Source organism: Sorex fumeus, unplaced genomic scaffold (genome assembly GCF_029834395.1).
Source record: "Sorex fumeus unplaced genomic scaffold, SorFum_2.1 ptg000098l, whole genome shotgun sequence".
In the NCBI taxonomy this organism is placed as follows: domain Eukaryota; kingdom Metazoa; phylum Chordata; class Mammalia; order Eulipotyphla; family Soricidae; genus Sorex; species Sorex fumeus.
Window position 1 is genome coordinate 7,448,671 of NW_026606155.1, and position 21,189 is coordinate 7,469,859.

Consider the following 21,189-nt stretch of genomic DNA (forward strand, 5'->3'; position numbering starts at 1 on the left):
GGCAAATGCCCTCCCTGCTGTCCTATCACTCCGGCCCCTTGTGTGAAATTCTTATGAAAATATTCCTTATTTTATAAGCAACTTTCTAGTTAAGCCTTTTCCACAACAAACACAACCTTTGAAAAAGTTTTAGTTAAAATTTAGCTCAGAGAACATTGCTATTCATACTGACTTTGGGATGGAAAGTTATTTATAAAAATTTATAGAGGTGTACATATTTGGGAGTGTTATTTGAAAGCATCCTATATGAAAAAGTAAGAAGTCATAGATGTGATCAAGAAATAGCACTGAAAGAACTAGGTATAGTTGTAGTGATAGGTGCAAATTTGGTTCAGTTCCTTTCTAAGGAGAAGAAGGAATTTTTCGTGTGAAAAAGCTTAAACTCACTTGTAACCATTCTTACGTTCTCATTATCCCCATGGCAGGTATTAAGAAGAATGCTGAACTATCAAGGTCTGCAGCAGGTGAAAATCATAGCGAGTGATAACCTCTGGGAGCCTATCTCTGCCTCTATGCTGCTTGACTCTAAACTCTTTGAAGTGGTTGATGTTATAGGGTAAGGAATGTTTCACTCTAGTGACTAATAGTTTCTGGTTGTCTGCTCTGGGTAATAACTTGTCCTTGTTTTTTCCTTCTCAACTAAAGCATGCTAAGCTGTCATTCCCTATCTTTTTCTTAGAGATGTTTGTATTGCTAATATGGTGAAATGTACTGGGAACTTAAAAAAAATATGGTAATGTTTGGAGAAATGTGGCGTGACTCTGTTTACATTCAGGGGTAGAGCAGTACTTACTTTATTTTATTTTATGTTTTTGCTTTTTGGGTCACAGCTGGCAATGCACAGGGCTTACTCCTGGCTCATGCACTCATGAATTACTCCTGGTGGTACTCAGGGGACCATATGGGATGCTTGGAGTCAAACCCGGGTCGGCCATGTGCAAGGCAAACCCCCTACCCACTGTGCTATCACCCCAGCCCCTGCAGCAGTATTTAATTTTAGAAATTACAAAGGGACGATGATATAGTTCCTATGGTTCTCGCATGACCACATAGGTATTTCGTAAGGTCACTGGCCATCCTTCTGCCATGTTTCTAGGGCAGTGTCTCTTTCATCCTTCTTTTCATCCAGTTCTCCTTTTGTGGATCTTGCCCACACATATATGTGTATATTATTTCTTTTTATCACAATGAAACAGTTAAAAATAAGATACACATTATGTGTGGCATTTGTTCTTTATTTTCCTAGTTCCACTCAATATTTATTTTTGTGTGTGTCCCTCTGCCAGTACCTTCATGTGTGCGGAGAGTGGTCTCAGCATGGTGGTGGCTGGTCCTGGAGGTCTTTGGCTACCGGAGCCCTGGTCGGGGCGGTGAGGAAAGCTCAACCCGCTCCCCTCCAAGGGGCCCCGGCGGCGAGGACAGTCAGGCGCGGGAGCAGGAGACATCTTATTATTACATCTTATTATCTCATTCCTACTTTGGACAAACTGGCAGGCTACATTCGGTAGCCTGCCCACACGGCAGAGTCTGGCAAACTCCCTGTGGCGTACCCAATATGCCAAATACCAGTAACAATGATGGGTCTCATTCTCCTAAAGAGCCTTGAATATAATCTCAGGGCTAGGATGAAGGAGACGTTACTGGGGCCTGCTCGAGGCAATCGACGATTAACAGGATGATTTGTGATTTGTGATTTGTGTGTGTCTGAGAGATTTGAATATGTTAAAAAGAAAATATTGAATATCCATGTTCCCATCACTAGGGCTTCATAACTCTGAGCCAGTGGCCGATTGTCCATATTCCTATCTACTTATCCATTCTGCATTATTCTGAAGCAAATCCCTGATACTATATTCTTTTTTTTTTCTATAGACATATTGCTAGGTATTCCTAACAATAACATCCTTTTTCTTTCTACCACAAACCACGTCACTGTTATATCTAAAAATATGTGAAGAACGTGTTTCAGTTTTTTATAATTGAATCTGGATCCAACCTAAAGTCATTGTGATAGGTTGATCATTAAGTCTCTTCTAGTCTTTCGGTTATTAGTTTGTCTTACTCCCACCCACTTTGATTTGTGAAAGAAATTGTATCGGTCACTTGTTTCTTACTGAAGATTTTGTAGAGGCATGCTTTAGGCTTAAGTACTTTTTGCAAGAAGAGTTATGTAAATGGAAACATTTATCATTTTGTGGCTTCCAGGAACAGAAGGGAACTTCTCTTCCATGGATCTTCCTTCCCATTCTGTCTGTCATACACGTTTATCTCATTTTATGGGCATCTGGGATACATAAATGGGATGCCGGGGTTACAGGTCAATCCGATACAGTCCTGGAAACTGTTCATTGTTTTGAAATACAAAGACCTTGGGGAAGACATTATTTATTTATTTAGTTTTTGCTTTTTGTGTCACATCAGATGATCCACAGGGATTACCCCTAGCTCTGCACTCAGGAATTACTCCTGGTGGTGCTCAGGAGACCATATGGGATACTGGGAATCAAACCCCGAGTTGGCTGTATGCAAGGCAAACACCCTACCCTCTGTGCTATTGCTCCAGCCCCAAGACATTTATTTTTATTCCTTTAATAAAGACATATAAATTCCATTTTCTCACTTCTCTTGCCCTTTTTTTTTTTTTTTTTTTTTTTTTAGAGCTCATTACCCTGGGACCCGTTCAGTAATGGATGCAAGACTGACGAAGAAGAAGCTTTGGTCCTCTGAAGATTTTAGCACCGTGAATGATGATGTGGGTGCAGGCTGCTGGGCTCGCATATTGAATCAGAATTACGTCAATGGTTATATGACAGCGTACGTAATTAAAAACTCCTATGGGTTTTTGTTTTGAAAAGTTTAACTTGCTAAATAGAACAATGCATGCTGATATTTAATAAGTTCATAGCCTAGATTCAATTATTGTAAACATTTTGCCTTATCAGCCTCATATAGACCGTATATTTAGTTTTCACTATTTGTAGTTGGTATTGAAATAAGTCAGACTTCTAGAGATCTAGTTATCTATAAAAAATTCATAAATCTATGACTGACTAGTGATATGGATGTATATAAACAAATAATTATAAAGCAAATGGCAGATTTTTGTCACTTTGTCTCTAAATATTTTAGCATTTGCTCTAGAACAAGGATATTCTCCCATGTGATGGCAATATTTTGATGCCCAAGAATTTTAAAAAGTATTTCTAATATCCAGTCTAAATGAAAAATTTCTTAATTGTGCCCCAAAATGTCAATCTTTTAATTTAATTTTGCTTTATTTTGTCTTTTTAACCATACCAAGCAGTAGTAGGGGCTCACTCATAGATCTGGACAGAAATCACTCCTGGTGGGCTTGGGAGACTATCTGGGCTGGTAGGGTGCAGACTCAAGTTGGCTGCATGCAAGGCAAGTGCCCTACCTGCTGTTCTCTCTCTCCGGATCTATATAAAACGCCCCCTGGTTTTTTTTTTTTTTTCACAAAAAGCTATGAACCAGTTTGCAGGGGACACTGTGAGGGTATCATGCATTTCTCGATTCCTGGGTAAATAATGAGAACTTAAAAAAAACTTTCACTGGTGTAAGAATATTGAAACTTGAAACTATTTGTACTTTTTGCTGACACAATTGGAATCTTTGATGATTTAAGAGTGTCACTCTTTCATTTGATGACTGGTGAGGCTATGATAAGAAAAATAAAATTCTGTGTTTAAATTCTGGCTTATTGTTTAAGCTGTGAGAGCCCAGCAGAGCCAAGCTTCCATTTTGCTCTTGATTGTTTCCTGAGAACTGTACGGGGCTGTAATTGATGGTTCAGGACTCCTGGGTATCTGAAAGAATGGGACAAAACACAGACCAGCGAGCTCATCCAATTCCTACTTGTAGATGGAACAGTTATAGTAGTGCCACAGTCCCCTCCTTGGGCTGTCCTCTTCAGATGCATCAGATATGCATTAGTACATTTACTCCTCACCAAGGTCACAGGGGCTAGGTGCAACTATTATCCCCATTTTACGATGCGGAAATCGAGGCCCAGAGAGGTTAAGTGGAGGGACCATGGTTTGAACCCAGGCAGTCTTACTTTTTTTTTTCTTTTTGGGTTACATTCAATGATGCTCAGGGGTTACTCTTGAATCTGCACTTAGTAATTCCTTCTGGCAGTGCTCAGGGGACTATATGGGATGCTGGAATCTAACCCAGGTCAGCTGCGTACAAGGCAAATGCCCTACGTGCTGTGCTATTGCTCCAGCCCCAGCATTCTGACTCTTAATTGTAATTGTTCTCAATTGTAAAACTTTGCAACAGCTCAGAGTCAGATTCATAATATTATATTATGAAACCTGGGGCATGTAAGGAGACTGATTCTCAGAAGGAAATCAGGTGTGGAAACAGCCCTTGTTTGTATTTGATTCAGCAATTTAATTTAATTTAGTCTGGTAGAGGTAGAGCATGATTCATCTCCTAGCTATGTCTTGTTTAGTAAATTTTTTTTTCTTTTTGGGTCATACCCAGTGATGCACAGGGGTCATTCCTGGCTCATGCACTCTGGAACCACTCCTGGTGGTGTGCAGGGAACCACATGGGATGCTGGGAATCGAACCCGGGTTGACCACGTGCAGGGCAAATGACCTACCTGTTGTGCTACTGCTCCAGCCCCCAAATTTGTATATTTTATTAAAAGACTTGCCCTTCAAAATATCTAGATGCACTCAATATTGGATTTTTCAAAATACGAATAAACTTAGGTAACTTACATATTTTTGTTTGGGGTGGTCATTCTTTTGTCACTTAAGTATATGTTTATAAATTCTGGTAATGACGTTTTGCTACAGATTTTTATGTATGTGCTTTCTGTCACAAACTGTTCTCATGTTTCTTTTTCACTGAATAAATCCTCTAGGACAATTGCTTGGAATTTGGTGGCTAGTTACTATGACCATTTGCCCTATGGGCAGTGTGGCTTGATGACTGCCCAGGAGCCATGGAGTGGGCATTACGTAGTACAAGCTCCTATCTGGGTATCAGGTATGGTGCAGATTCCATCTGTTACTCTCAAAATCCCTCTCTGATGGTAAGAGCAGAAAATACTTTAGAAGGAAATGAGCAGATCGCATATATGTACGCGCATGTATTTGTGTGTGTGTGTGTGTGTGTGTGTGTGTGCGTGCGTGCACATGTGTTTGTGTGTGTGCATCCACCCATATGGAAAATTTTAAATATATGTAGTCTCCATGCTAAGCAAGATCTGCCGCTGTTTTATAAGAATCTTGCTGTTGACACATATTCAAGTTCTACATTTTTTAAAAAAAAATATTAAACATATATAGGCACTTTTTAAACTGTTTAATTACAGTCCTACTATAAGTGTTTTTAAAAGTGGGATGCTGACAGAAAAATAGTGTTCAGAAACAAATTTGTTTTAATTTTAATCTTAACTTTTTTGTGATTTTCTTTTCTAATTAGTGTGTTTTTCTCAGACATTAGTAATTTTAACCTTAATTACATATATGTGTGTATATATATAAAATGGCATTATTCTAAACTCCTTAAGTTCTTGCAAAAATATGAAAATATAATTTGTACTTGTACATCTTTAAATATTGAAACTTGTTCCTACATTATTTAGATCACTATTTTCTGAAGTGAAAGTGGTTCAAAATGTGTATGTGTGTGTGTGTGTGTGTGTGTGTGTGTGTGTGTGTGTGTTAATAGCCTTAGATGCAATTTGGGTAACTTTCTGTTTATTCACTTAGAGATGGTATATTTTTAGGGGGATGCTGATTGATTTTTTTTTCTGAAAAGGAAGCAGTAGGCCAAATGAGTGGAAATCTGAAAAATATTTTCTCTTTTTTTTGGGGGGTAGGTTAGAGTGGGAACATGTAATTTTCTTAGTGCATTTTGAGACTAGCTTTGGAGAGGAAAGAAATAATTTGTTTAAAAGCATGTAGATTCATTTTGAAATGCATTGTTAACTTTCTGTTTTATTTATAGTTATATTAAGATGGATTAAATAGAGCTGAACAAATATTAAGAGGGGGATAATTTTATTTACTCTTGTACAAAACAAGGCTATTCTTCAGCTGACAGCATGATTCATTATTTTTACTAGGCATTTTAAGAATCTCTGCATGTGTACTAGTTAACTGGACCGACTATTAAAAAGTTGAAACATGCAATTAGCAAACTTTTTTTTTTTTTTGCTTTTTGGGTCACACCCGGCGATGCTCAGGGGTTACTCCTGGCTCATGCACTCAGGAATTGCTCCTGGCTGTGCTCGGGGGACCATATGGGGTGCTGGGAATTGAACCTGTGTCAGTCATGTTGGCTGCGTGCAAGGCAAACGCCCTACCCGCTGTGCTATCGCTCTAGCCCCAAACAGTTTCCTCTTAAGTAACATATTTCTTATTAGTTTCAGTCATATGTATTAATAATAAGTATGACTTTAGTTTATTTTTTTAAAGAAGTTCTGTTATCATTATTTTCATCTTATTTGAGTCTTTTTCTTCTTTTCTATAGCTCATACCACTCAGTTTACTCAACCAGGTTGGCGTTACCTGAAGACAGTTGGCCACTTAGAAAAAGGAGGAAGCTATGTAGCTCTGACTGATGGCTTAGGTAACCTTACCATCATCATTGAAACTATGGTAATTATTTGTTGCTGTTATGGGAAACTGACTCTGTTAGTATTGGGAAAACAAGCATAGGGTACAGCTGACCGGATAAACTTTACTGAAGCATAACTGTTGCATGATAAGCATATTTACATTTCTTATTTTCATATCTAGCTTTTTCTTCTTTTTTTCCTGCAAGTTTCTGCCTAGTTATCCCTACACCATTTGTTGACTGTTCTATACTGAATTGTCTTTGTTCTTTTGTTGAAAGTCAATTGGTAATAAATGTGAGGGTCTGGTTCTCCTAGATTCTCAATTATATTCTACTCATTTTCATGTCTATCCTTATGAGAGTTTCACACTTTCCTCTAGAATGCCCAGCTGGTCACTAAACTATGGAGTAATCCTCCTGGTGCTGATCTCAGCTATTCTTGGGTATTAATCTCATATTTTGTTACTTTATATCCCCCAGATGAATGCAATCTTTCTATGTCTATCCCTCTCTTTCTGACTCATTTCGCTTAGCATGATACTTTTCATGTTGTACCACTTGTATGTAAATTTCATGACTTCATCTTTTCTAACAGCTACATAGTACTCCATTGTGTAGATGTACCAAAGTTTCTTTAACCAGTCATCTGTTCTTGGGCATTCAGGTTTCTTCCAGTTTCTGGCTATTGTAAAGAGTGCTGCAGTGAACAAACAAGTGCAGATGTCACTTTGACTATACATTTTTGTCTCTCTGGGATATATTCCCAGGAGTGGTATTGCTGGGTCAAATGGGAGCTCAATTTCTAATTTTTTGAGAATCGTCCATACTGTTTTCCAGAAGGGCTGAACCAGTCGACATTCCCATCAACAGTGAAGGAGTGTCCCTTTCTCGCCACATCCGCACCAGCATCGGTTGCTTTTGTTCTTTTGAATGTGGGCCAGTCTCTGAGGTGTGAGATGGTATCTCATTGTGGTTTTGATCTGCATCTCCCTGATGATTAATGATGTAGAGCATTTTCTCGTGTGCTTTTTTGCCATTCGGATTTCTTCTTTGAGAAAATTTCTGTTCATTTCATTGCCCCATTTTTGGATGGGGTTGGATGTTTTCTTCTTGTGGAGTTTAACCAGTATTTTGTATATCCTGGATATCAACCCCTTGTCAGATGTGTATTCAGCGACTATCTTTTCCCATTCTGTAGGCTGTCTTTGTATTTTGGTCACTGTTTCTTTGGAGGTGCAGAAGCTTCTTAGTTTAAGATAGTCCCATTTATCTATCTCTGTTTTCACTTGCTCGGCCAGTGGTGTGGCATCTTTAAAGATACCATTAGCTTCAATGTCATGGAGGGTTTTGCCAACTTTGTCTTCAATGTACCTTATGGTTTCTGGTCTGATGTTGAGGTCTTTAATCCATTTTGATCTTACTTTTGTACACAGTGTTAGGCAGAGTTCTGAGCCTATTTTTTTGCATGTAGCCGTCCAGTGATGCCAGCACAATTTGTTAAAGAGGCTTTGCTTACTCCACTTCACATTACTTGCACCTTTATCAAAGATTAGATGATCATATGATTGAGGGGAGATGTCAGTGTATTCAACCCTGGTCCACTGGTCTGCAGTTCTGCCTTTTGGGTGCAGTATTCTTTATTCAAAGCTTTTTCTCTCAACAGTTTAATGTGTGATTTTACATTGTTTCTGATAAATCCACTCTTACGTCTTATTGAAGTTCCTCTGTAAGAGATGTCTCCTTCATGCGACATTGTGATACCTTCCATTTCCTCTTTAAAATCTTGTTTTCTTTATTTCTTTGAACATATTTATATTAACTATTCAACATGTTTCTCAGAGGAAAATGTCTTTTATCTGCTTTTTGTGTGAAACTTTCTTATTTCTTTGAATGCTTCATATTGTCATATTTATGTAATGTATCTTAAAATAATTCTGGGTACTGGTTCCTTTTTTAATTTGAGGTTTGTTACTGTTGGCTTACTTGCTTACTCAGTGATTGAAGTATTTCAGCGTACTTATTTCTACTTTATCTGTTCCTCCTTTGAAGGTGTAACTTTTGGGTATGTCATTTGAGATGACAGTGGATGAAGGTTTTCTTCCTTGCTTTGTTTTTAATCACACTTGTCTGTTAATTTTGTGTTAATCACACCTCTCTGTTAATTACTTTGCTGGTGAATTATTTCAGAGCTAGCTGAATTATTATTTCAAAGGAAGCTAGTACACAGCTGGGCTCACGCTAGTTTTTATTTAATGATTAGTTCAAAGGAATATTATTTAATTATTATTTATTTAATTCTAAGAATTAATTTAATTATTTATATAACTTGTGTATTTAATTATTATTTCAAAGGAAGCTAGCACATAGCTGGGGCTCAAGCTAGTTTTTTATTTTAAGCTAGTTTTTATTTAAGAAAAAGAGAAAGTAGCAAAGACACTCCCGCAAGCACAGAAAATAGGGATTCACAGAGGCACACCAATGCTCTGCTCCTTTTTATGCTTTTAGACTTCCCAACTTTCCTTTTTTTCCCCCAGTCTTTTAGTCCCCAAGTGGAATTCTGAGATGCTGACCATATCTAGCCTATTCCATAAGTTGTCATGATAACTGTGAACTCATGGCACTAGTGGCAGTGGTAAAATCATTGTGGTCAATGTACTGATGGTGGGTCCTTAAGTTCTGTGTGTAAAATTACTATTCAAAACTCTTGGTTTTTATGAAGTTACAGTTGTTTATTACCAACTTTAAGAAGGTCATTTTGAATCCCCTGGGCCCTGTGTCCAGGTCTCCCACTTGCTCCTGTGTCCCTGGTCCTTGGTTCAAGGTGGAATCTCACTGGTTTTGACAACCAATGTCTTGTTGTTCTTCATGGCCCACTTGTCCGTTTGCTGATGCTTGTGGCCTGCCTGTCCTGGTTGCTACTTGCTGCTTTTGGTCCCTATGGCTTCCTTGATTTTTCTCTGTCCATTTGCACAAGTAGGATCCAAGACTCTGCCTCTGAACATTGGCAGGTCAAAGAGTTCAAGAGGAAGCTCCCCGTGCACTATGTTCCCTTTTTAAAGTATTACCACGCCCTTTCCATGATCTGGCTAACTATTCCTCATGTTTGAGAGGTTTAAAACCAAACCAACCATCTTTACTAGGTTATCCGGCATCTCTCCACCTCTCTGTAACATGAGCTAGACTTCATGTAACTGTAACCTGTGCCTGATTTATGTTTGTTCTTTCTTGGTTGTAACAAGGGAAAGATCGTGCAGGGGGACATAAAACTTGTGGAATTTTCTCCTCACTGTAAATTTGGCCTTGGCATCACTCTGCCAGACTTGTGATTGAAACAGTAGGGAAGTCTGTTACTCTACTTCTTTTCTCCCTGTCTTTTCTCAATGTTCAGGACCCACTCATACTATTTGCTATCAAATGATACAACAAGTCGTTGGAGCCATTGTAGGTTGTGTACTACAGGTTCTGAAGGTTTCTCCCCAAGTTGTTATGAGTCATGCTTATTAGTGTGATAGCTTTATATAAAAAAGTATATGCCTCAATTAAATATGACACAGTGGTACTCAGTGAGCACATGGCCTTGATAGGCTTGCTCCGTACGGTATTGAGATGGAGCTTCAGCCAGTAAAATAAAATCACACTACTTGTGATGCACAGTGAAGCAAACAGTACATTCAAATGGAGTGTGCCTTTGGCAATTAGTGAAAACTGATGCTGGAATAGGGAATCACTTGTTCTACGTGTTTAGTTGATGTTAGGTGTATCTTTGAAGATTATATTTTAGGTGAGGAGTCTTTTCACTGAAAGCATGTTTGACTTTTGTTTGATACTTTTTACTTAGTAAATCATCATAACATAAAATGTAATCTCTCCATGCCAGGAAATGATTCTGAAATTTGGCTATTAATTCAAAGATTGAGCCAGTATAAATACTATAGATCATTGAGTAGGTATAGTATATGTTATAACAGTAAAGGTTATGCTAGACAAAAAGTTTTTAAATCCCAGTATCCCTCCCTCCCATCCCATCCCCCATCCCACCCCGCCTCTGTGGCAGGGCACTCCCTTTTGTTCTCTCTCTCCTTTTGGGTTCTGTAGTTTGCCAAAGAGGTATTGGGTGGCAATCATGTTCGGTCTATAGTCTACTTTCAGCATGGACCTCCCATCCTGGGCTGATCTTCCCAGCACCCTTTATTTGGTGCTCCCTTGTTTATCTGAGCTGCCTTTACCCCTAGAGTGTGAAGCTGGCCTCCAAGCCATGGGGTAAACATCTTGATATTTGTCACAGCTATTCTTGGGTGTTAATCTCCTATTTTGTTACTTTACGTTCCCCAGATGAATGCAGTCTTTCAATGTCTGTCCCTCTCTTTCTGGCTCATTTCACTTAGCATGATATTTTCCATGTAGTACCACTTGTATGTAAATTTCATTGGTGGGGGTGGAGAATGGTAACTGGTGCAGGTATGGGTACTTGATCATTGTATAACTGAAACCCAAGCACAAAAAATTTGTAAGCCTACAACTGTACCTCATGGTGTTTCACTAATAATAATAATAATAATAATAATAATAATAAACTCACAAAGAAAGAATAAACAAAAAGTTTTAAAAAAAGTTTTTAAGATTTGGAATGACATTTTAATGTTGTTGTACAGTCTTAGGCATTGGATTATTACTTTTTGTTTCTTAAGATGCTTTTGTTTTATTCAAATAATCTAGTAACTTTTCTTTCTCCTCAGAGCCATAAACATTCTAGGTGTATCCGGCCTTTACTTCCTTACTTCAACGTGTCCCGACAATTTGCTACTTTCACTCTAAAGGGTTCTTTTGTAAGTAAATACATAGAACTTACATTTTGGTTTTGATTTGAAAATTTATATATTTTTATCATGCCTAGAAGTTCTGAAGTGAAGATTTAGGTTAAGCACTATTAAGGGTTTGCCTATAAAGAGGCAAAATTCCTGGGGCCTGCTGTCTTTTCTCAAACCAGGGTACAAACCAGTAGGAGGTAAAACTCTGCCTATAGCCTTGACACTTTGAGTCGCTTTTAGGAAAGTTCTTGTTGGCAAAAGAGTTGGCAAAAGTTCTTGTTGTCATGCACTTTGGGAAAATTTTAAGCATTAATCTTTAGGGTAATCTCTATGGAAAGCAAGGTATAAAAGATGTGGGTCTTTGCTGTTTTTACCAATGATTATATTTGAATGCAGGAAATACAGTGCCTTTTCAGATCACAGATTGCATAAGAGTTAGGTTTTTAATTTTTTAAAATTTTATATTTTAGTGAATTTTTGTGCTTGGGTTTCAATTATACAATGATCAAATACCCATTCCTCCACCAGTGCCCATTTCCCACCACCACGGATCCCAGTATCCCTTTCCCCCATCCCCCCATCCCACCCTGCCTCTGTGGCAGAGCATTCCCTTTTGTTCTCTTCTTTTGGGTGCTGGGTTTGCAAAAGAGGCATTGAGTGGCAATCATGTTTGGTCTGTAGTCTACTTTCAGCAGAAGCAAGATAATTTTTATTGAACAAAAACTTAAAAGGATGGGTAGGGAGAGAAAAAGAGGAAGTATGTGTTCAAGAGATAACTCTACCTTCTCCAGAGTGGAAAGAATAAGAAAAGAGGCATAGAGATAATCAAGTGAAACACATATCCAAGGTAGAACCTGGGCTTGAAGAACAAATAAGTCAATAAATAATTTTTCATACCAGAAAATTCCTTAAAAGCTCGTTATCCAGGAACAGTGAGCATTTTTGAAGCAAAGACTCTAAACATTTTCTGACATTTGCCCCATATATATTTAGAATTTATAGAAAGTAAAATATTTGTTTTAATAATATCTTTTCAAATGTTGCTATTTAAAATTTGAGGAGAATCTTTTGGTAAACCAAAACAGAGAGGGTGCATTGTCATTGGTTCATTTGGGTTGGTCCTAATTTTGGAAACCCTTAGAGGATATGATAAATCACTATGCTTTTCTTGTGTTTTCTCCTCAGAGTGAAATACCAGAGTTGCATGTGTGGTATACCAGAATTGGAAGACCATCTCAGAGATATCTTTTTAATCAACTGGATTCTATATGGGTAGTTTTAAAATAAATTTCTGTATTTTGAGCATTGCATCAGTACCAGGGAATAGAAATTTGATGAGCAAATTAAGAATTTAAAATTTCACGATTGATTTTATGTATGGCTGAAGAATAGTTGAAATGTTTGTTAAAAACTTTTTTTGGAGGGTAGTGTTATATAAATATGCTTTAAGGCAGTATAGAAATTTGTGTGTTCATATAGCGTGTTTGTTCTTCTGTGTTTGATTTTTCTTGGTGACACACCATCATTTGACAGCCCATATCAGAAGTTTGAGGCTCATTTAAAGATACTTTCCTACACACTCCGTGATCAAATGTAGAATCTATTCTCTGCATATGTCCATTACCCATTTCTTGAACGTCATTGCATTGCTGCTGCTAGATTTCAGTTCCTCTTTATCTTCTCCTGGGCTCTGGAAACTGTCTTCTGTTTTCTCAGCCTCTAAACTGACTCCTCCTAGCCACCATCTGTTACGCTGCTTACCAGAATGATGTATGTAGGGGGCCAAGCCACAGTAGTACTGGTAGGGCGCTGGCCTTGTGCACTGCTGACCCAAGTTTGGCCCCTGGTTCCCCATATGGTCCCCTGAGCCTGCCAGGAATGGTTCCTGAGCATGCAGCTAGGAGAAAGCCCTGAGCTCTGCTGGGTGTGGCCCCAAACAAACAACCTGCAGAATGATGTATCTCAAATGCAGAATGGGGAAGTCAGTCACGCAAAGTGCCTGGGATAGTTCCCGTAAGTTCACATCCCTTAGCTTAGAATACTGGTCGTCGTGATTGAATTTGAGGTTAAAGACTGCTTTCCTGTCAAGAGACATGGCTAACTAATCTCATCTCATGCCAGTTGACCTCTCTCTGACTTTGTACATGCTTGTTTATTTTCATCTGTCCTCCTTGAGATTCAGCTTGTGTCATGCTCCTTCCTGAAGCTTTCCCTCACAGTCTTCGCTCACAGCCATTTTGGGCTGACTGTGCTTGTCTAGTCAGAACTTTCCCACTCTGCACCCTGAAGACAGGGTGGGCGTGCCCTACTAGCCCACCAAGGTGTCTGCTCTAATGTGGTGTCGGCTCTAGTCCGCTCTTTTCAGCATATGGTGGTTTCTCAGAAAACGTCTTAGAGAATGAATTGACCCCCACAAGTACATTCCTTAATCTAAATGAACACCCAATCTTCTACTTTTTCTGCTTTGTGTTACGGTTCTATGAATCACCTTGTCACTATCAATGACTGAGCACTTTGTGGGGCTGGAGCGATAGCACAGTGGGTAGGGCGTTTGTTTGCCTTGCACGCAGCCAACCTGGGTTCGACTCCCAGCATCCCATATGGTACCCCAGCACCACATGGAGTAATTCCTGAGTGCAGAACCAGGAGTAACCCCTGAGCATCGCCAGGTGTGACCCCCCCAAAAAAAAACAACAAAAAACTGAGCACTTTTTATTCTAATAAAAGAATAGTCTTTATTTCCATATAGAAAATTTTGATACATAGTGAGGGGGGATAAAATAGACTTTCCCATGGTAAGTAATACCATTTTGGATGATATCTGTGCCACCATGTGAAGTCAGGCATTTCATAGTCCTGACCCTAGTGAAATAACGTCAGGAAAAAGCTCCCAAGGGCCTGGCTGTTAGATTGATTGAACTTGAACTTGAGGTAACTTGAACTTCACACGTGGTCAGGAAGTTCCAACAAAATGGCATGGCTGTTACTTAGACCCAAGCTGCTGAGCACAAGTGAGATGGCCCCGAGAGCGAGGCCGTGAGTATAGCATCGTCCTCTCTTTCAGCTTCTGGACAGCAGCACTGCTAGTTTCACCCTGGAACTGAAAGAGGACGAACTGTTCACACTGACCACCCTGACGACCGGGAGCAAAGGCAGCCACCCGCTTCCTCCCAGATCAAAGCCCTTCCCACGTGTTTACTCAGATGACTTCAATGTGGGTAAGTTTTTTTTTTTTTTTCGCCACCAAAGCATCACTTGGTTACCTTTATTATTTTTTTTTCTTTTATTGGACTGGAGCGATAGCACAGCGGATAAGGTGTTTGCCTTGCACATGGCTGACATGGCCGACCCGGGTTTCATTCCTCCGCCCCTCTTTGAGAGCCCAGCAAGCTACCACACAGCAAAGCCCCCTGCAAGCTACCTGTGTCGTATTCAGTATGCCAAAAACAGTAACAGCAAGTCTCACAATTTGTTGTGAGATGTTACTGGTGCCCACTCGAGCAAATCAATGAACAGTGAGAGGACAGTGCTACAGTGCTATTAGCAATCTTGGTTGATAGACTTCTACTTGTCTAGCTAGTTTTACGGTGGAGTGTGTGAGAAACGTGTGTTCATTTAGCTTGAAATTTGGACATGGGAAATGAGAACCAAATTTTGTGTTCCTATAAATTGATGCTCAAGGATCCAGTATGTTTGGGGGCCAGAGAAAGCATAGAGGTTATTGACCAAGTGAAAGTTACGATATCTCAAACTCGTTTTTGTTGAAATTAAGATTTGTAGATATTTCATGAAACCGTGACCCACGTCTTTTGAGGGGGGGCTTAGATGTGTTCCTACCTACCTTCCTCAGTGCACTGAGTACCATGGGAGCTAGTGGGAATTACCTGCTCTCTTTGTGTTACTGAGTTCATTTACTCTCTTACTATGTCTAGGACTTAACTCCACTGATTTATTGGGATGATCTGCCCTAGAGCCTATAGACAGCCTTCTCATTATTGGGGATTCAGCAGAGGAAGTGGCCATGATGCTTATGATTACTTAGAAAGTGACGAAATTTGTCTAGTAGGTGTTGTTCTGTAGCATGAGGGACCTCATGGCTTACGTGGACTATTCCATGGCTGTAGGAGAGAAGTCAGGAGGGAGACCCTGACTGGCCCTTCCATTTTTTTTTTAATCGAATCACCGTGAGATGCAGTTACAAAGCTTTCATGTTTGAGTTTCAGTCATATAATGATCAAACATCCATTGCTCCATCAGTGCACATTCTCTACCACCAATGTCCCCAGTATTATACCCTGCCTCCGTGGCAGACAGTTTCCCTCATACCCTCTCTCTACTCTTAGGCTTTATGGTTTGACACTGGGTCTTCCTGTGGCTTGCTGGGCTGCTTGCTTAGTCACACAGAGAGCCTCCTTCAATCCCTGCCCCCGCCCCCAGTCACACCAGGGCATCCCAGCTGCTCTTCCTGAGAAACCATCTCCTGATGGGTAGGAAAAGAGCTCTGTGATCTCCTGGAGTCTTCTCAGTTATTGGGATAACACAGTCAATAGTGATTCCCCAAGGACTTCATTGCTTAGTTTCTCTGATCAAAGGTACTTCTTGCTGCAGTAGATAAGGGGTCTGTGTGGGAGATGGGCTGTGATTGAGATTGAGAAACTTCTGTAGCCCCCAAACAATTTACTCTCTGAAGAAATGCAATTCTAAAGCTTCAACTCTAAGGCTTGATGCCTTATTGGCTCTTAAAAAAGGGGAAAAAAAACTAAAATTAAAAATGATATGCCAACGAGTGGCTCTCCGGCACGGCCATGGCACCAGAGGCACTCGCACTTAATCCAGAGACCAGCAGCTTGCGGCAAAAATGTGAATGGACTGTGCATTAAACTATGGCACCATGCCCCCGCCCCGGGAGGGAAAGGGTGTCTGTCTCTTCCGCCTTTCTCCCCCCTCCCCCTCCCCCAACAGCATGGTGGCAGCCGCCTCAGAGCTTATTGGAAATCCAGGTATGAGCCGGCGGTGACGGGGCAACTGCAGTCTCATGGGAAGAGGGACAGAACCAGCTTGTCCTAGCCATGAGTTGCCCCTACGAGCGGCTCTCCAGCATGGCCATGGCACCAGACGCACAGAAACCAATCTCATTATTAACTGGCTCTTGGCAGAAATCCCTCCAGACTTAATTAGTAAAATATCAGAAATCCAAAATCATATATGATATTATCATATGGTTTTCATAACCACCAATAGAAAACAAATTATTTCACAATACCTTTTCAGCAGGTCTGATTGTTGGGGGGAAATTCCAAACAATAATGGTGCATCTTTTTGTCGAAATAATATAATCAAAGTAGAGATAGAGTTCAGTAGAAATCATCTGCCTCACAGGCATTGGGAGGGGTGGGAGGGAAGATATATTGGAGTTCTTGGTGGTGAAAAATAATTACTGGTGAGGGGAGGGGTGTTTGATCATTGTATGACCGAGACTTAAACCTGAAAGCTTGTAACTTTTCTCATGGTGATTCAATAAATAAATTTAAAAAAATGATATGCCAGACTTTAGCATTATTCTAATAGGGTTCTTGATGTCTCAAATAATGTGATTAATTTGAAAACACTTGGAAAAACATGAAGCTTGAAATCCTATGATTGAAATCTCTCTTCTTTTAACATAATCATTGAAAGTTTATAATTGAATAAATCTAAAAGTAGATTGATAGATAGCTTCAGTCCCAAATTAGTTGTTGTTTCATATTAGCAATGGAAGAAAAAATGTAATATTTAATAAATTCTATGCTTGATATAGTAAGCTTTTTATAGTATTGGACAACTGATGACTTTGATTAGTGATTTAAAACCTGATTTGATAGAAATTTTAAAAAAGTATTGGTTACTTGATGTTGGCTTATATACACATTCCTTATATATGTCACTGTCACTGTCCTCCCGTTGTTCGTCGATTTGCTCGAGCGGGCCCAGTAACATCTCCATCGTGAGACTTGTTGTTACTGTGTTTGGCATATTGAATACGTCATGGGTAGCTTGCCAGGCTTTGCTGTGCAGGTGAGATACTCTCAGTAGCTTGCCGGACTCTCCAAGAGGGGCGGAGGAATCGAACCCAGCGATACATAAAATATATAATTCTTCTCTTTTTTACTTCTCTTGTCTTCCTCTTACTTAGAAATGAAGGAACTACTGACAAAAGGCAGTTATATAACTTTTTCTGGGAGCACAGAGGGAGCTAGAATTTGAATCCAGATCTGCCTTCAGTATTCATTATCTTTTGTCTGACAGTTGCATGGGTTAAAACTTGCTCTTTCAAGCCTGTATTTTCTCTTGAACACGTATTCCTCTCCCCCCTGGGACCTTTCTGGATAAATTTCTTTCAGTAGAAACTTACCTTGCTTCCCATAAAAAAGTAAAAAAAAATTTTTTTTCATGGGTTAAAACTCTGCAAAGTCTGTACATAAAACTGATCATAATAAAAAACTGAGCATGCTGATATTTAATAATGATGATGAAAAATCAATATCTATGAAACAGAAACTTTGCCTGGATATATAATATGTCAACGGCTTGAAAAAACGGTTTGTAATGTGTAATCTCAGGACTGATTTTGTAAGAACTTGATGCTAAATGAAATTGGTTGTTTTTATAAATAGATTACCCGGAATTCAGTGAAGCGCCAAATTTTGCTGACCAGACGGGCGTGTTTGAATACTTCACGAACGATGAAGACCCCGGAGAGCATCGATTCACACTGCGCCAAGTCCTTAATCAGCGGCCGATTACTTGGGCTGCCGATGCATACAACACACTAAGCGTCATCGGCGATTACAAATGGTACCTACAGTTCATGTTTTTAATGTCGGTCTGTCTGAAATGACCTTTTGCTCTTGTCAGATAAATTTTGAAGTGGACGCTTTTCAGTGCTCCTCCCGGACTGAGAACTTGGGGTGTGTAAACGTTGAGTGTCCCGGTGACCTCAAATTCACAAAGTCTTCTGTTGCCTGAGTCCTGATCTTATTCCTGATCTTATTTATACAAATGAGTGGTCATCATAGCAGCAGTGTTTCATTTTAATATGTAATTATAATTTAATTATACAAGCGCATGGAATTATAACAACATTTATAAATAGATTCGGTCATTTCTATGTTGCACTGGAGTGGATTTTGTTGGTCTGATATTGCCCTCTGGTGGATCTGTAGTAGAATTACACTGTATTAGTCTGTAGGAAGTCAGTTTATCAAGTGACGGTAGATGGCAATAATAAAATGCGAATCAAAGAGTGATTGTCTAGTTAGTTCGGCTTTTCTCTTGGCATTTGTCAAGGAGACGTGTTATATTTGTTCTTTCCTTTAAATATAATAACCAGTTTATACTGTATCTCTTTAAGTCACTATGTAATGTGGCTTACCTATTACAGTATAATACAGTTTTTCTATTAAAAAGTTACATATTTTCAGGTGCTTCTTTTATAGTCTTTTATCTGACACAATAATACTGTGAAGTATAAAATATAAGCACACCAGGTTTTGTGACAACAACTATTAATGCTATGCCACCAGATAGTCAGATCTGTAGATTGGAAATTGGATGGGAGAGAAAGGAGAATTCTGGAAAGAGTCGAATGACTCTCAGTGAAATGCTGCAGAAAGCCTTTATCCCTCCTGTAACTGCCTTGCTCCTTGTTAAAAATTCCAGTTCTAGCCCCAACCTCTGGTATAAATCTTGAGCAACTTCCATATTTGACGTCTTTGAGACCCTTATAGCATCTTGGGGGGGGGGAGGAGAGAGAGAGAGAGAGAGAGAGAGAGAGAGAGAGAGAGAGAGAGAGAGAGAGAGAGAGAGAGAGAGAGAGGTGTTTCAGCCTAACTCAGGAAAGCATCTTCACACTTCAGGGATGCCACAACACCATTCTCCTTATCCACTTTGCTCTTCCGATCACATCGGCGGGGTTGATGAGCATCACCCCCATTTCTTTCTAACGTCCTGTTATAAGATAGGTTCCCATGTGTCTTTAAGAGTTGGGTTCCATTTGTTTTTACAGGGGTCACTTTCAGTGGCATACTGGGGCGGCTTCCGGCAGTATTCAGCCCATGGTACAGGCCTGATAGTTCGTTGTTGATCCCTTGGTTCTCTGTTAGTGACCACAGCTATGAACTACAATTGATGGTGCTCAGAGTTAGATGTCAGGCAGGGATCTAACTCAGGACCTTGCACATGATAGAAGTGTGCCAGACATGAGCTCTCTCGCCTGAACTGTCTTCTTGGCTCTGGGTTCCCTATTTTGACCATTAGGTTGGAAGCCAGCCACTGTAGAAAACTTTCTATGTCCTATTGCCTGAACTCATGAGTTTACAGAAGGCTTTCTGTGAACTCAAACTCCCTTATGGATTGAAATTTGAAAGACTTTTTAATTAAAGGGATGAGGTAGAGCACCGTTCAATGATTAGCCAAAACTTTTCCTAACTTTGAAGATTGTATAGTATTTAAAGAGCTTAAAGATTGAAGCATTATCCAATATTCACCAGCAGTGGGGGAAGGAAAGAACAGTCGATTCAGGAAAAAAATCAATTTCTAATCAGGCACAGCAGTTATGCATATCAAGAAAGGACTGTTTGATCTTTATTTTTGTTGTTGTTGGGACACACCCAGCAGTGCTCAGGAATCATTCCTGGTCATGCACAGAGGACCATACATATGTGTTGCCGGCACTGAACCTGAATTGGCTACGTGCCATTAGCCATTGTACTATTAACCACGTGCTATTTCTATGGCCCTGTTTGAGAGTTCTTAAACCCTCCTTCATGTGACTCCATCACTAAGGGGTGTGCAGTGACTCTGTCCTCCTGTGGAATGTGAGCTGAGTTTAGATGCTCGCTTTCTAATGCCCTTTCAGATCCATTCACCTCCCTTGTCAGATGTTATTTCCCAATATTTTATCCTCTATTTGAAGTAACTAGATTTGTTTAGAGAGCCACAGACACCCCATGTTTCTCTTTCTGACTGCAATATCCACGTATTGTGGGGAAAAGAAAGCAGGGAATGGGGAGTCCCGCAGGTACCTGCGAGTTCTGATGCCGAATTACTTACCTGTCAATGTGATGTAAGTGAGAAAAGTTGCTCTGCTCTCATTCTAACTCTAAGTTTCTGGTGCTGACAGTAATCTATAGAGTTTTTTTTTTTTTTCTGTTTCTGATGAGCCAGAAAGGAGTCTGGGGGTATATAAGAAGTGAGATTGACGCTACAAAAGTGGAGCAAAAGTGTCCTAGGGCCCATTAGTGTTGTCACATTCAGGGCCACCGTGAGTCAGCTGGAGGCGTGGGGGCCCATGTTCAACCTTTCCTTTAACCCTATGACTTATAACTTTAGAATGAGCTAAAAAGCATTTCTCGATGAGAGTTCAACTCTGCTGAGTCTATTACCGGAGTTTCACCATTTTACTGAGTGTAGAGTCAGGAGTAACCCCTAAGCATCACTGGGTGTGACCCAAAGGGAAAAAAGGTGTGAAAGGTGATTTCACACCTTTCCACATGAGTAAAATGGTGAAACTCCGGTAATAGACTCAGCAGAGTTGAACTCTCGTCGAGAAATGCTTTTTAGCTCATTCTAAAGTTATAAGTCATAGGGTTAAAGCAGTAATCGCCCCCATCAGCTCCCAGTGGTCTACACCTGCTCCCCGTTGCTGATGAAAAATCGAATAAGCCATCTGGTTCAGAGTTTGGTGTCAACTTACCTTTTGTGGATTTCGACCAAAAATGCTTTCTTTTAATATATTCCTGGA

General features: G+C 39.8%; 1 protein-coding gene across 1 annotated transcript in view; it reads left to right on the plus strand.

The window, feature by feature from the left end:
- The window catches only part of GALC (galactosylceramidase), a 59,254-nt gene that overhangs the window by 21,733 nt on the left and 16,332 nt on the right, over positions 1–21,189 (plus strand). Inside the window, exons 7-14 of the mRNA XM_056133614.1 lie at positions 426–556; positions 2,659–2,814; positions 4,898–5,022; positions 6,514–6,641; positions 11,337–11,426; positions 12,594–12,680; positions 14,473–14,626; positions 18,062–18,242. Coding sequence (XP_055989589.1) covers positions 426–556; positions 2,659–2,814; positions 4,898–5,022; positions 6,514–6,641; positions 11,337–11,426; positions 12,594–12,680; positions 14,473–14,626; positions 18,062–18,242 — 1,052 coding nt within the window. The remainder of the gene's footprint in view (positions 1–425; positions 557–2,658; positions 2,815–4,897; positions 5,023–6,513; positions 6,642–11,336; positions 11,427–12,593; positions 12,681–14,472; positions 14,627–18,061; positions 18,243–21,189) is intronic.